Source organism: Pinus tabuliformis, chromosome 8 (genome assembly GCF_031772625.1).
Source record: "Pinus tabuliformis cultivar Carrire ecotype Pingquan chromosome 8, CPIR1, whole genome shotgun sequence".
NCBI lineage: Eukaryota > Viridiplantae > Streptophyta > Pinopsida > Pinales > Pinaceae > Pinus > Pinus tabuliformis.
This window is the reverse complement of record NC_142294.1, coordinates 551,735,186-551,750,466: the sequence shown is the minus strand read 5'-3', so window position 1 is coordinate 551,750,466 and position 15,281 is coordinate 551,735,186. Positions and strand designations below refer to the sequence as shown.

Here is a 15,281-nt window from a genome sequence, read left to right as displayed (position 1 = left end):
AGTTACAGAGATATGATCTGAGGAAGTTAGTCTTTTTGCAGACTCCTGAATTACATTCCAAACAGGTGACCTGGGGAAAATCATCATAACTTTCTCTCTGAGCATCGGATTGAAATTTCGTAAGAAGGTACAAAAAGAGGACGGACTGTAGTTTCTTGTATATCTTTTTTAGAGCCAAAGGTCGAAACTGGGACACGTGGCACGTCGTACAAGTTCGCTCTACTGAACTAGTCTATAATCAGGTCACTGTGGGAGATTTGACATAACTCTTCCTTGGAGAATCTAATTGGGATCAGACTGGTGGCATTGGAAAGAGGACATAGAGGGCTACTACTTGTCACAATTTCAGAACTTAAATATCCGAAAATACAGAGTTACAGTGGTTTCAAGATCAAGCTCCTAAAATCAAGAAAAAGCAAGATGAGGAAGTTTGATGGCAAGGATCCGGTAAATTGGATACTTCAGATGGAGCAATATTTTGATCTACATGGTGTACCATTGTTACAAAAGGTGTGTATTGCATCTTCATATTTAGAACCAGATCAATTTTTATGGTATAAAGGGCTTTGTTCTCGTAAACAACTTGTTATGTGGTCAATTTTTATTTTTTTTTAACTGAAACGGGTATTTTTATTTATGGGTGGCCGAAGCCAGATCAAGCATTACAATTCACTGTTTCAAAACAATACATTTCTCTGCTTTTACAAGAATGCCTTGCCCTTTTAGGGAATAGTTGCCATATTCGGTGCTCCTGCATTTATGCTGATCATGTTCTTTTTGAGAGTACATTCTGTGTTTGCCAGTCTGTCTGCTTCTGTGTTTAATTCTCTGAGGATATGGAAGATTTGAACTGAGGAAAAGTCCTTCAGGAGTCTGTTCACTCTTGTAAGCTGTTTGTTTAGTGCTGGATCCTTGAAACCTTTCTTGTTTATTAGAGATTTTATCAGCAATTCTGAGTCTCCAAAGACTATGATTTCCCTTGGGTTTCCTTTTCTGGCCAGTTGACAAGCTTTTAAAAGACTGAGAACTTCTGCCTGATTGTTGGTTTTAAGCCCAAGTCCCCAGTTGAAGTCCTCTTTTCTCCCATTCGGGAGGTAGATGACCCCCCCTGCTCCTGACCTGCCTGGATTGCCTTTCGAGGCTCCGTCAAAGAAGATAGTGCATTTTCCTTGTGATTTCCACCACTTCTGGAAACTATCCAAGGTGTCTCGAATCTGCCAATTTTCCTTATGAATTGGGCGAATGATTGCTGAAGGTCTCGGCATGGGGGAGAAGCCATCCAGCCATGCCCTTTCTTCATTTCAAAGGGAGCTATCTTTGACATTGGATTGTCTCAGAGTTTCTATCAGGAGTTTCTTGGCCTGCTCCACTGCATTATCTGCAGTGATTTCTTTTTGGTTGAAGACAATTTCGTTCCGGGAAAGCCACAACTTCCAGCAAACATATTTTGGAGCTGCAATCCACACCTTATGCCAAAGAGATTTATCAATGATGTTGTAGGGGTATCGAGCTTTCCAAGACGAGAACATGTCTGTGATCGAACAATGTGCTGGGGTTCTCACATTCAGAGCTGTCAAGAAGCTAGTCCAGACCTTCTGTGCATACTCACATTCGATGAACATGTGAACTGAGGTTTCCAATGCATTTTTGCAGAACGCACATCGATGAGGACCAACTATGTTTCTTCTGCACAGATTATCTCCAGTCAGGATTTTGTTGTGGAATAAAGTCCAAAAGAAGAAGTTGATCTTGGGGATGCTGAAGTTTTCCCAGATTTGATTCCACACTGTTTCCGGGTGCGGGGAATCCTTTTTACCTTGCATCTGTAAGTATCCTTGTTTGGCTGTGTACACCCCTGTTTTTCCCCATCCCCATGAATCTTCCTCATCCTTATGCACTGGTGTAAAGTCTGTAATTACATCTGTGAAAGTATTTAACTGATTTTTTAAATGCGCTGGAATGTTAGGCAATGTCCAACACTGCCAATTGCCTTTGTTATCCCACTCTGCTATATCCTCGATTTTCCGGATTCCTTTTGAACTTAACCAAGCTCTTAAATCTGCAATTTCATTAATGGCTGAAAGTGGAGGGTGACCCATGATTCGATCTCTCCACAACAATATATTTTTGCCGTTCCCTGGAATTTTATACAGATGAGTTCTAAAGAATTCAATCCCTTTACAGCAGAGCCTCCAAGCCTGCATTCCTCTAGGAGAAAGCGCTGGATTGAAGGAGGTGATCGACTGATTTTTGAGGTACTTGAGTTTTAAGAGCTGGCTGATAGGGTGCGTAGGCTCGGTTAATAACTGCCACAGAAGTTTACAACCCAAGGCTAGATTTGCTTTCTAGGGGTCACGAATTTGGAGTCCACCTTCGGCAATGGGACGCTTCACTGTTTCCCAGTTAATTAGATGAAATCGGTTGCTGTTCCCCTTCCCACCATTTCACAAAAAATTCCGCATTAGACAGGAGATTTGATCTGCGATTTGTCTTGGAGCCATTAGCAGAGAGGCTTGGAATGTAGGCAAGGCTGAAAGCACAGAACGAATTAGAGTGAGCTTGCCTCCTGTGGTAAGCCAAACGCCACCCCACGCTGTAATCTTTTTTTTGAACTTTGAAATCACCTCCTCCCACAAGTGATTGCGGTTGGATCCCATCGTTAGAGGGAGACCGAGATACTTTATTTTATCCCACGCTGCATAGCCTTTGAACCCCAATTCGCTGGCAATCCTTTCAATTGTTTGTTGATTTGTATTCCATCCATAAACAACACTTTTCGTCTCACTGACTAACACTCCGGAGATGCTGCAATACTTTTGGAGAATGGTTTTGAAGGAGTTAGCAATTCTCATGGAAGCACCCCCGAGTAGGAGTGAATCATCAACAAAGAGCGCGTGATTCACTGGGGCTATGCCTTGCACACTTCTTATCCCAGGTATGGAATCGATTTGTTTCTCCTGTGTCAACTTTCTGCTTAGTGAATCATCCATCAGAATGTAGAGAAAGGGAGAAAGAGGGCAGCCCTGCCTCAGTCCCCTGGTGGCTAAAAAGAACTCTGCTGGTCTACCATTCACCATTGGGGCGATCCAGATGTTTTCAATGCAAGCTTTGATGAGGTTTATGAATTCCTGGTTGAATCCAAAGGTTGCAAGAACCCTGAACAGGAAAGAACGATTAACTCGATCAAAAGCATTACACATATCCAATTTGATAATCATACCTTGTTCTTTCTGTGTTTTACTGGAGTGGAGGGCTTCTTGGATCTGAATGACATTGTCAAGGATTTGTTTGCCTTTCACAAATCCTCCTTGGGCCGGAGAGATGAGCTTTTGGAGAAGGGGCTTAATTCTGTTAGCCAGCAGTTTGGCCACGATCTTGTAGGATGAATTGCAGAGTGAGATCGGCCTGTATCTGTCAAAGGAGCCTGGGTTTGTTTCCTTGGGGATTAAAGCGAGAAAGGTGGAGTTTATTCCTCCACCCACTTTTTCCTTCCTCAGGATTCCTCTTATCATTCTGAAGAGATCAGTTTTGATTATCTCCCAACAAATTCCATAAATATGAACTGAGAATCCGTCAGGGCCTGGAGCTTTGTCTGGTTCCATGGACCAGACTATATTAGTTATCTCTTCTTCCGTGATTGGGCTCAACAGAGAATCATTGTCTTCCATGCTGACTAGTTTTGGAATGGTTGTGAGAAACTCTTTTGCATCCTCCTCATTCCCATTTCTTTCCGCACTAAGGAGGTTCTGAAAATGGTTTACAACTGCTTCTTTGATTTGAGAAAATCCTTTATACACTTGACCGCTAGTGTTGGTAATTTCTGCTATATGATTGCGTGAGAGGCGAGCCCTGCACTGTCTATGGAAGTATGTGGTATTTCTGTCCCCAGATTTGAGCCACAGGCTTCGAGACTTTAAGCGCCAATGTTCTTCTTCAATTCTAAAAGAACAGTATGCATTCCTTTGGGCAGATTTTTCATTGGCTAAGTCTGTGGGAGAGGGATCTTTCTCCTCCATTTCGAATTGTATTCTTTCCAACTGAAGAACTGCCTCCTTCCTCTGCCTAGTGGGGGTTTGCGTAGATTTCTTTATCCAATCTTTAAGAGCTTTTTTTGTGTTTTTCATTTTGTGTTCCCACACAGAGCTTGGGGATCCGAATACATCTATCCTCCATGCTGTTTGGACTGTTTCAAAGAACCCTTCTTTACCTGCCCAGAGAGGGTTGAAACGAAATGGGAGGGGGCCAAGATCTTCTTCTTCTTTTAGGCATAAAAGGATTGGCTTATGGTCCGATGTAAGCTTTGGGAGAATCTTGGAAAAAACTATTATGTTGTCCATCATTAAAGAGCTGCTGATGAGAAATCTATCCAACCTAGCAGAGATTTGATTTTCTCCTGTTCTATTGTTAGTCCAGGTGTATTTTCCTTTCACGAGTTTGAAGTCAACTAGGTCCCACTGCAGTATCAGATTTCCCACTGTATTGATGAAAGGATCCCTAGAGTAAATCCCTCCTCTTTTTTCTTTGGGATCTAGAATTATATTCAGATCACCACCTATGACTATATTTGTGGGGTTGATATGCTCTATATAATCCAAGAGTGTCCTCCAGCACTCTCTCTTTTCTTCATAATGAACAGGGACGTACAAGTTAAACAGAGCAAGGGGGAGATTGCTTACAGTGTGGCGCAGTTCTGTGAAGATCCAATGTTGGGTCTCAGAGAATCGTTCTAATGAGAAGGAGTTTTTTGACCAAAATGTGCCTATTCCTCCGGCCGAGCCCCTTGCACTGACAGCCTTTCCTGAATCATATTTCCATTTCATAATGCTAGTGTTTAGAAGGGTTTCCCCTTCTATTTTAGTCTCTTGGAGCATAAGGATGTCCGTGGTTTCCATCTTCAATAATTCTTTGATAGCCTCTGCCTTATTGGGATTACCCAGTCCCCTACAGTTCCAAGAGACCAGCTGCATCATTTACCACTTGATGGGGTGGGGCCTCCTCCCTTGGACACCCTTGGTCTTGTATTTCTCCCGATGGTCATTTCAATGGTAGTTTGACTGCCTAAGGTTTTCTGCCGTTCTGATTCTTCTTCCCTAGTTTCCTTGTTTGTTCTTCTTCCCACCTTTTTTGATGGCCTTTCAAAGGTTTCCTCATTAGATGAGCTCATGTTTTCTAGGTTCTTCTTCTTTTGTTTTATGATGTCAGCATAAGAAGGAGAAGGGGTATTGCTAGAATTCGGATTTGGGATGTTACCTGGCTCTTGGTTGTCTGCATTGTTCATTTGTGGTGGATCTTCCTGCTCGACCTCTGGAGGATCTGCCGGTAGTGTAAGAGATTCGAAGGGGTTTTTATCTCCTGCAATGCTGTTAGCTTCCCTGCTTCCACTGTTTTGATTACTTGCGTCTTCTTGCCCTGTTTTGTTCCCTGTCTCTTTTGCTATGTTTTTGTTGTTCTGCCTGCTGCTTGCTGTTCTCTTTGCTTGCTTCCGCTGCTCGCCTTTTTCTTTTTCTGCTATTTCCTCAATTTTTTTTTACAATATCTTGCAAAATTCCCATATTCATGGCAATGTTGACATTTAAATGGCAGTTGTTCGTAATCTAGCTCTTGAATATGCGACCAATCTGCCATTGAAAGTTTGATGGCTTCAGGAAGCCCGACCTCCAGATCAACTTCCACACAGATGCGTGCGCAGGAGAACTGTTCCTTCCTCGGGGCCTGATCAATATACCTACCTAGGGCATTGCTAATGGATTGCAGCGAGCTCTGGCTCCAGCAGTGGAGAGGGAGGTGCGAGAGGCGCACCCAAACAGGGATGGCTGTGGGCACATCTTGAGCAGGGTCAAAATCTGGAGACCATTTGTTTAGATATAACCCTCGAGGGCCCATGAAATAAGGTCCACTTCTGAAGAACAAGCTTCGGTCTTCCCCACTGTCAAACACGAAGACGAAGAACCCTTTGCCTACAAAATGGCTTTTTATTCCTTCCTTAACCAGTGGGATCCAGTTTCATTTGACCCAATCATCTACTACCTTCGAGGATGGCCATAGCCCTGTGAACTGGCCGATGAGGCCCCTTTTGGCAAGGTTTAGTGCTGATCTACAAGCATCATCTACCGGTAAAGACACCGTAGGATGTTGTCCAACTTTTTAACGAACTTTTGTTGCGAGACCGAGATCGGCCGCTTATCAACTGCAGCAACAAGGGAACAAAATGCATCTAGATCTGAAGGCGGAAGGGAATCGCCTCCATTCGCCATGGTCAGGGATTGAGGGGCGGGGGTCAAAGCAGGGACCCCATGCACTAGCTCAGATCGACCCCTAGAGCTATTGAAACACGGTTGCAACACGAAAGCCTGAACCTCTTCAATCCAAAACACCCCGCACACCGAAGGCCTCTCCGAAGATGCAGAGCTCCACGCCCAGATCGGGCAGGGCAGAGCCGAGCCCAAGGGATGCAGAGCGAATGTGAAAATTTTCCGTTGCAGAGCCGCGCTAGCCACAATTTTGTGGAATTTTCGTTATGTGGTCAATTTTCACAGAGGAAATGATAGCACATTACGAAGATACACAGAGCAACACCACAACAATTGGAAATAGTAAAAGGGATTTTTTACATAATGGAAAATAAAAATATGGCAACAAGGAAGTCTACCCCTCACAACTATAAAGATGGAAGTGTTGTTTCTCCTAGCCTTCCATAACCTACAAGGGTTACACCACAACAATTGGAAGAAAAAAGAGAAAAAGGGCTTTGTTACAATTGTGATAGCTAATGCACTAAAGGTCATAAGTGTGCTGAGAAGAAATTATTTTACACAGAGTATGAAGAGGAGGAAGAAAAGGATCAAGAAACATCAAAATAAGAGGATATACGCCAGGACGCAACCCCAGAGAAAGAAGAAATGAATCAGACCATATCTTGTAAAGCATTGGCAAGAATTACCACTCCTTAAACTCTTGAGATAGAAGGACATATCAAGAAGAAAAAGGTGCAAGAAGTGAAAGATCACATCGAGAAAGAAGAAATGAATCCAACCATATCTTGTAATTCATTGGTCGGAATAACCACCCCTCAAACTACCAAGATAGAAGGACATATCAAGAAGAAAAATGTTCAAGCAGTGAAAGATCACATTGAGCATCAACAAAAAGTTCTCCAACTTTTAAAGGATAACGCCACTTTGGTGCAAAATCGAATGATGCAACAGGTAGATCAACATCGTAGTGAAAAATGTTTTGATGTAGGTGATTGGGTATTTTTACTGCTACATCTCAAGCAAGCTATTTATGAGAAGGAAATGTTGGCAATACTACATGCACTTAAGAAATGGCAACCTTACTGAATGGGAAGACACTTCAAGGTAAAAATGGATCATGATAGTCTTAAATACTTTTTAGAACAACTATTATATTTAGAAGAATAGAAAAAATGTGTCACAAATATGTTGGGTTATGACTTTGACATCATCTATAGAAGATGGAAGCAAAATTTTGTTGCAAATGCACTCTCAAGAAAGGATGAGGATGTGGAAGCATTGTTTTGTGCTATTTCTATTATCCAACTAGATTGGATAAACGAAGCAAGGGATGAACGGAAGAAGGACGAAGAAGTATGGCCACTTATTCAAAAGTTGCAAAAGATCCCAATTCAAACAATATTGCTAGAAATTGAAGAGGAAGGAAAAATCATATTGGAACCTGGAGCAGTCACAGAAACAAGAACCAGACAGCTACGAAATCAATCAATTTCAGAGTATCTCATCAAGTGGAAGAACTTACTCGCTGGAGATTCCACATGGGAGGACAAGAATTTTATATAGAAGCATCAAGAACTACTCAAGCGTTGAGGACAACACTTTTTGAAGGAGAGGGGCATGTTAGGACCCTATACTACTAGTGTAACCCCTTATTGTTATTAGTACAACCCCCTTATTATATTGATGTACCCATCTAGTGCCCATATTGTTACTATTGTGCCCCATAGAAGCCCACTATTGTTATTATTGTGCCCTTACATTATTATTGTTATGTCGGCTCCGATTATATTATGACCCCTTAGACTCCTATATATAGAAAGGAGGTCTTTTCATTTGTATCATCGAAGAATTGTTCATTTATGTAATGTAAAGGAGGTTTCCCCCTCGAAGAGGCTGAATTCTAAGGCGTTGATCTATCTTTTCTATCTATGTCTTGAGTTGGTTTCATAACAATATCACTACTTGGAGAGACCATGCAATATCTATTTTGAGGAGCTCGTTACCGTGTATAAGGCAGTTTTCCACTTGCATGTCTTGCAATATAGTGTAAAGACTTTGTCAAAACTCTCAGAAATGTGCAAGTTGCAATCGCTGTCGTGCAAGAATGGACAATGCGATACAAAGGGGCACTGCTTGAATTGGGTAAGAAAATCAAGCCACAGGTAGAGATGGAGAAAGCAAGAGTGCGGTTGTTGATCCAGAACAATAACCAACTTGCCTCATTCATCGGTAGTGTTAGACTCTGTCTCCTCAAATCTTCTGTAAATACGCTGCCATGCTACCAGTGTACTTCTCAGAGATCTCCTTCCACAACCAGGACAATTTCTGAGCGATAACAACAACATTAATATTTGTATTTTTCCGGAGGTATGTTCCTCACCAAGTAGATAGGCTGGAGAAAACAAATGTAATTGGAAGAAAGAGCAAGGGTGCATCAGAATTGGAGACCTGGATAGTAAATTTAAATATTTCCTTAAGGAATATTCAGAAAGTACCAGAGTGGGAACTGTTGTTAGTCTTCTGATACGAACTGCTCAAAAAGTTCCAAGGCTTGCAGAGGCTCAATCCCGTCAAACTCATCCCTCTCTTTTAAACATTTCTTGGTTATTCTAACCAGGATATTGCCAGTGTTGAAATCTATGACGAGAGCCAATGTAAAGTGAAGGAGAAGAGAGGCATTATCAATTTTTGACAGCCGTGGAAATCCCACTGTTGAGGTCGATATTTATCTTTCTGATGGTTATCTTTCCAGAGCTGCTGTTCCAAGTGGTGCTTCCATTGGTGTGTATGAAGCACTGGAGCTTTGTGGTGGAGGGAAGAAATACATGGGCAAGGGTGTTTCAAAGGCTGTTGAAAATGTAAATAAAATTATCGGACCAGCTCTTATTGGCAAGGATCCAGTAGATCAGACTGGAATCGATAACTTCATGGTACAGGAGCTTGATGGAACTCAAAATCAATGGGGTTGGTGAAAACAAAAGATTGGAGCAAATGCTATATTAGCTGTATCTCTTGCTGTTTGTAAAGCAGGGGCTTATGTTAAGAAGATACCTCTTTATCAGCATATTGCAAACATTGCTGGTAACAAAACTTTGGTGATGCCAGTACCTGCTTTCAATGTCATTAACGGAGGTTCACATACAGGAAATAAACTGGCAATGCAGGAGTTTATGATTCTACCCGTTGGAGCTTCTTCATTTAAAGAGGCCATGCAGATGGGTTCATTTATCACCATCTGAAGACTGTAATTAAGAAAAAGTATGGTCAAGATGCAACAAATGTTGGAGACGAAGGAGGCTTTGCTCCAAATATTCAGGAGAATAAAGAAGGCCTCGAGTTATTGAAGATTTCCATTGAGAAAGCAGGCTATACTGGCAAGGTTGTTATTGGCATGGATGTAGCTGCTTCTGAGTTTTACACTGAAAAGGATCATGCAGTTCATTTTACATAGGAATTTGAAACTCTTTATACCAATGGACCTGCAGGTGGCAGTGGCATCAGGTCTTTTCACTGTCATTGCAAATGAAGGTGAACACTTCAAATAGTTGAAAACATTGATATATTTCATAGGTGTCAGCTGCAATTGGTTTGCCATCGCGGGTACAAAGGAATCGATAAGCCAACTGCAAGTAATAATATGTCAAATCCAAGCGATAATAAGTGAGCATGCTGCCAAATATGTGAGAAAACATTTGCAAATTAACGCTCTCCAATACGCTGCTCCATGTACCATAACGTTGCTTCAAGACTGCTCCAATGAACGCTTTGTATATTCTATCCGAATTAAGGCATACAAAAGAGCACATTTCAAACGTCGTCCATTCATGCTTGTTATTTCCTATCATTATATTGTTGGCCTTAGAACTAGAGGCTCTTCTTTTTGGACGAATTAGAAACTAAGAAAGATCCAATAGGGAATACAAACATATATGTTTGATTTCAGTTTGTCGTTCTGACAACAAATACAAAGGTGCGGAATGAATGCATCTTTGTATGACCTTATGCGTGTGCAAAGGCAGTGATTTGGGTAGCAACAACTGGCTCATGAATATGGCCCAAGAGCACTATTCAAACGGAGCCAAAATACTTTAAATTGGAACGAAGATATACATCACAATAGAAGACATAGGATTCGATTCCTATTTCAAGACTTCAGAGGGATCTGCGCTCCAGCATTTATCTCTTAATTGGCCATCAGAGGAATTCAAGGGAAACGATGCTCTGTTTTTAGAAAAAATGGTTTTTCATCGACCTGTAGGGGAAGGTTCTTGGTCCATTTACTGTATGTAAAAATGGTTTTGTTTCAAATAGTAACGTGGCTTGATTTTGCAATGCGCTTGTCAAAAAGGCGACCTCCACATTCCACATGCCATTTTGGTCTAACAGCAAGAGGAAATGGAAAGTATAACGTGGCAGTCCAGGTCGAAAACAAAATTAGAACGAAGACATCGATCTTGAGCAGAAAAATAGGGATAGATTGCCTATCCTAGTCTTCAGTTATGATTTGGAGGGTTCACACTACAGCGTCTACCTTTGTATTGGTCACAGATATGTATGCGCTGATCTTTAGGAACCGATGAGTGGCTTTTTACTATTTTTCATAGTGCCAGTCGAAACAGTTCCATGTTTTCATGGATCGGTTTTCTTCTGAGCCGTTTAATGTATTTAAAAATCATTTGTAATGGGGAGGAGGGGAGAGAATTCTGAGAGCTGGTGGAGAACAGAGAGTTTCATTGTACAGCTGTTTGACAGAGATTTTAATAAAAAATGCAGCTCTGACCCCTGAGATTCCTGTGGTATGAAATTTAACATTTGTGTCATCCTTTGTTTCATATGTAACCTGTTATGTGTTCATTTCATTTCATGATCGTTTCCAATTGAACAAATGAAGTGTTAAGGTAGAATTCAAAACTTGTATGCTCTGCCTTTAAGTTTGTTCATATTTAATGTTTTCTTCTGTTTGACAAGGATTCATCTTCTATGCCCTTGTCAACTCCTCAACAGTCTTGCCGTTCCATTTAATCTCAATTTGATGTTAAAATTTCTTGCCTACCTTGCCTCAGGAGATAATCTGTGTTTTTTATTATATTTCTCTGTTCAAGCTGTTTCTTTGCCCCATGCAGCCCAGAAAACCCCATCATCCATTAAAACCCCTTTTCCTATCAATTTACTAGCCTAAAATCAGTATTCCTTATTGGTCATCTCAGCCCCTTTGAAGACTTTTCTGCCGAGATAGACCCGGAGAGAGCCCTCTCCTGTCCTCGTAGGGCTAGCTACGAGGCTGAGCTTGGTTTGATGTTGCCTTGAGTTTCGCCTTCCTCAGCTTCAGGCAAATTCGAGTGCTAACATAGTGGCGACCATACTGGGGAAGAAAAAATGGTTTACTTGTTGATGTCATTTGTTTTATAAGCTACAGACGGAGCCTGAAGTTATGCCAGGTAGCCTTCGAAATGCTTTTGCTTTGCATTAGCGGAAGTAGATAAACGCTGCTTCAGTCAATCTCCGGTCTATCTTGTAATCGTGACATCTAACTTGTTAATTGCCCCAGTACATGTAATAAGTTCAGATCTGATTGTTGGTGGTGGACAACAATCAGGCATAAGAAGGCTGAAATCATTCACCTGGCGACTTCATTCACTGAAAAAACCAGAGATCAATGCTTCATAGTGACTTCACTGCAGGAAGATTAGTAGCTTTGAGCTTTTCAAGATGGATCGGGTTGCAAGAAGATACGCTCCCATGAGCCGAGATCACATCCCTGGTTTTCCAAATAAAATTCCAAAGGTAGATTGGTCAAGGAATTTGCCTACATTTAAAGATGATGGTAGGAAGGACGCTGCTCTACATCTGGTTAGATTTCACATGCATATTCGCAAGTTGAAGGTTGATTTTCCTGAAGATTGCTTGATGAAGATATTCTTGGCCACTCTGGAAGGTAAAGCCCAATCTTGGTATGAAAGTTTGCCGCCTGCTTGTATTTACTGTTTAAAGGATTTTCATGCTATGTTCTTTGAAAGATATATGGACTCTTATCCGTCATTAAATTTAGTTCAATACTGTTGCAAGCATGCTTATAGTTTTATTGAAAGCCTTGAGAAATTTTATGAAGATGATAATTTCATGGATGAAGAGATCATGGAAGCCCTGTATGAAAATCCGTTTCAGCAGCACACAGAAATCTTAGAGGATACTTGTCAAGATCAGCAGGTTGAAGATTTCCATATGGTTGAAAATGAGGAAAGAGAAAATGTTGTTTCAGATCTGTCCATAGAAGAAGACAGCATGCAGGTAACGCAGGAAAGTAATGTTCCAATCTCAGAAAGTGATGATGATAAATAAGATCGAGAGATAAAATGTGATGAGGCAAAACATGTTGTTCCGGATCTCATAAAAGAGAGTTGTATTGTCGCGACTGCCTCAAATGAAGAAAATGGAGTAGCAGACCTAAATGCTCTCATCTCACCAGCACTAGATCTTCATGAGGAGGTAGTTCATTGCCTCTGTGAAAAACAGAATGAGATATTTGTGCAAGTAAGTGATAAATCTCCTTTCAATAACTCAGTAATAAATGATAGTTTGAATGCCCTGCCATATGAAGATAATTACGGTTTAAGCAGAAGAAAACAAAAAGCATTGTCTCCTTTGTCTGAAGATGAGATAGATCTACTTTTGAGAGGTCTTGTTACAGCCCAAGCCACAGCAGATTTGCAGTGCACACATAGTCAGGAAAGTGTTGGTGAAACTTCCTCCTCTTTTGAAAAAGATGACTGTCTTATAATAAGTTTTGTAGACCAGCAAAAAGATAATTTTTTCTTTCACAAAGATGATAAGGCTGTCATGTTTGATAATCTCGAAGATTGTTTTTTGTTTAAGAATGACCTACAACACATTCACACCACAGAAGAAGAAAACATTCAGGATTTCCATTCAGATTCCTCTTCATATGTTTCATGTGCTGAAATGTTTTTCCAAGAAGAGATCTGCTCATCCATTTGTTCAGAGTTTTTTGAAGTCTATGAGCATACTTTTACTGAAGCACATGATGAAGGCAGATCAAAATTTGAAACAAAGGACACCTTGTTCTTTCAGCAGGAGGTGGCAGTGGCAAATATTCATGTTTTTCATGATCCTATAGCAAGTTTGTTGCAGCCAACAGTGAAAGTGTTTATTACAGTGTTTTGTTGCAGCCATGGTCAACTATGTTTTTGGATGCCCAGTGATAGGTTTGTACTGTTGACCAGAAGATCTGATAAGAAGGATCAATCAAGAAGGCATCTACTTGATTGGTTGCATTGGCATTTTGATATAGTTTGATGGTATATTGTCTTGTAAGAAAACAGGTGGTTGTCATCATGATTTCAAATCTTGATGGACTGCTGCCCTTCAATAAGCTTTGTAAGTTCTTGTTTTAGTTAAGTCAGTCATGAGTCATTTGTCAGTCAATTTTCAGTCTTTTTGTTAAGTCAGTTTGTGTCAGTTTTTAGTCATGCATTTTAGCTTGAATAATGGACTCCATTGCCCAATGGATGGAGGCACTGTCTGCTCTCCCAAAGTTCTGCGGTTCTTGGCACCTCCACGAAGCGGCAACTGCCATCCCAATTGGAGCCAATGTTAGACTCCGTCTCCTCAAATCTTCTGTAAATACGCTGCCATGCTACCAGTGTACTTCTCAGAGATCTCCTTCCACAACCAGGACAATTTCTGAGCGATAACAACAACATTAATATTTGTATTTTTCCGGAGGTATGTTCCTCACCAAGCAGATAGGCTGGAGAAAACAAATGTAATTGGAAGACAGAGCAAGGGTGCATCAGAATTGGAGACCTGGATAGTAAATTTAAATATTTCCTTAAGGAATATTCAGAAAGTACCACAGTGGGAACTGTTGTTAGTCTTCTGATACGAACTGCTCAAAAAGTTCCAAGGCTTGCAGAGGCTCAATCCCGCCAAACTCATCCCTCTCTTTTAAACATTTCTTGGTTATTCTAACCAGGATAGTGCCAGTGTTGAAATCTATGACGAGAGCCAATGTAAAGTGAAGGAGAAGAGAGGCATTATCAATTTTTGACAGCCGTGGAAATCCCACTGTCGAGGACGATATTTATCTTTCTGATGGTTATCTTTCTAGAGCTGCTGTTCCAAGTGGTGCTTCCATTGGTGTGTATGAAGCACTGGAGCTTTGTGGCGGAGGGAAGAACTACATGGGAAAGGGTGTTTCAAAGGCTGTTGAAAATGTAAATAAAATTATCGGACCAGCTCTTATTGGCAAGGATCCAGTAGATCAGACTGGAATCGATAACTTCATGGTACAGGAGCTTGATGGAACTCAAAATCAATGGGGCTGGTGCAAACAAAAGATTGGAGCAAATGCTATATTAGCTGTATCTCTTGCTGTTTGTAAAGCAGGGGATTATGTTAAGAAGATACCTCTTTATCAGCATATTGCAAACATTGCTGGTAACAAAAATTTGGTGATTCCAGTACCTGCTTTCAATGTCATTAACGGAGGTTCACATGCAGGAAATAAACTGGCAATGCAGGAGTTTATGATTCTACCCGTTGGAGCTTCTTCATTTAGAGAGGCCATGCAGATGGGTTCATTTACCACCATCTGAAGACTGTAATTAAGAAAAAGTATGGTCAAGATGCAACAAATGTTGGAGATGAAGGAGGCTTTGCTCCAAATATTCAGGAGAATAAAGAAGGCCTCGAGTTATTGAAGATTGCCATTGAGAAAGCAGGCTATACTGGCAAGGTTGTTATTGGCATGGATGTAGCTGCTTTCGAGTTTTACACTGAAAAGGATTATGCAGTTCATTTTACACATGAATTTGAAACTCTTTATACCAATGGACCTGCAGGTGGCGGTGGCATCAGGTCTTTTCACTGTCATTGCAAATGAAGGTGAACACTTCGAATAGTCGAAAACATTGATATGTTTCATAGGTGTCAGCTGCAATTGGTTTGCCATCGCGGGTACAAAGGAATCGATAAGCCAACTGCAAGTAATAATATGCCAAATCCAAG

General features: G+C 41.0%; 1 protein-coding gene and 2 pseudogenes across 1 annotated transcript; 2 read left to right on the top strand and 1 right to left on the bottom strand.

Annotated features, from left to right (window-relative positions):
• Window positions 1-1,301: 1,301 nt before the first annotated feature.
• On the bottom strand, window positions 1,302-2,099 carry LOC149236632 (uncharacterized). The gene has a single exon (XM_089368985.1). The coding sequence runs from the start codon at window positions 2,097-2,099 to the stop codon at window positions 1,302-1,304; it is 798 nt and encodes a 265-aa protein (XP_089225111.1).
• Window positions 2,100-8,365: 6,266 nt separating this feature from the next.
• LOC149236631 (enolase 1 pseudogene) lies at window positions 8,366-9,705 on the top strand (annotated as a pseudogene).
• A 22-nt stretch (window positions 9,706-9,727) lies between these two features.
• LOC149236630 (enolase 1 pseudogene) lies at window positions 9,728-15,156 on the top strand (annotated as a pseudogene).
• Window positions 15,157-15,281: the final 125 nt, after the last annotated feature.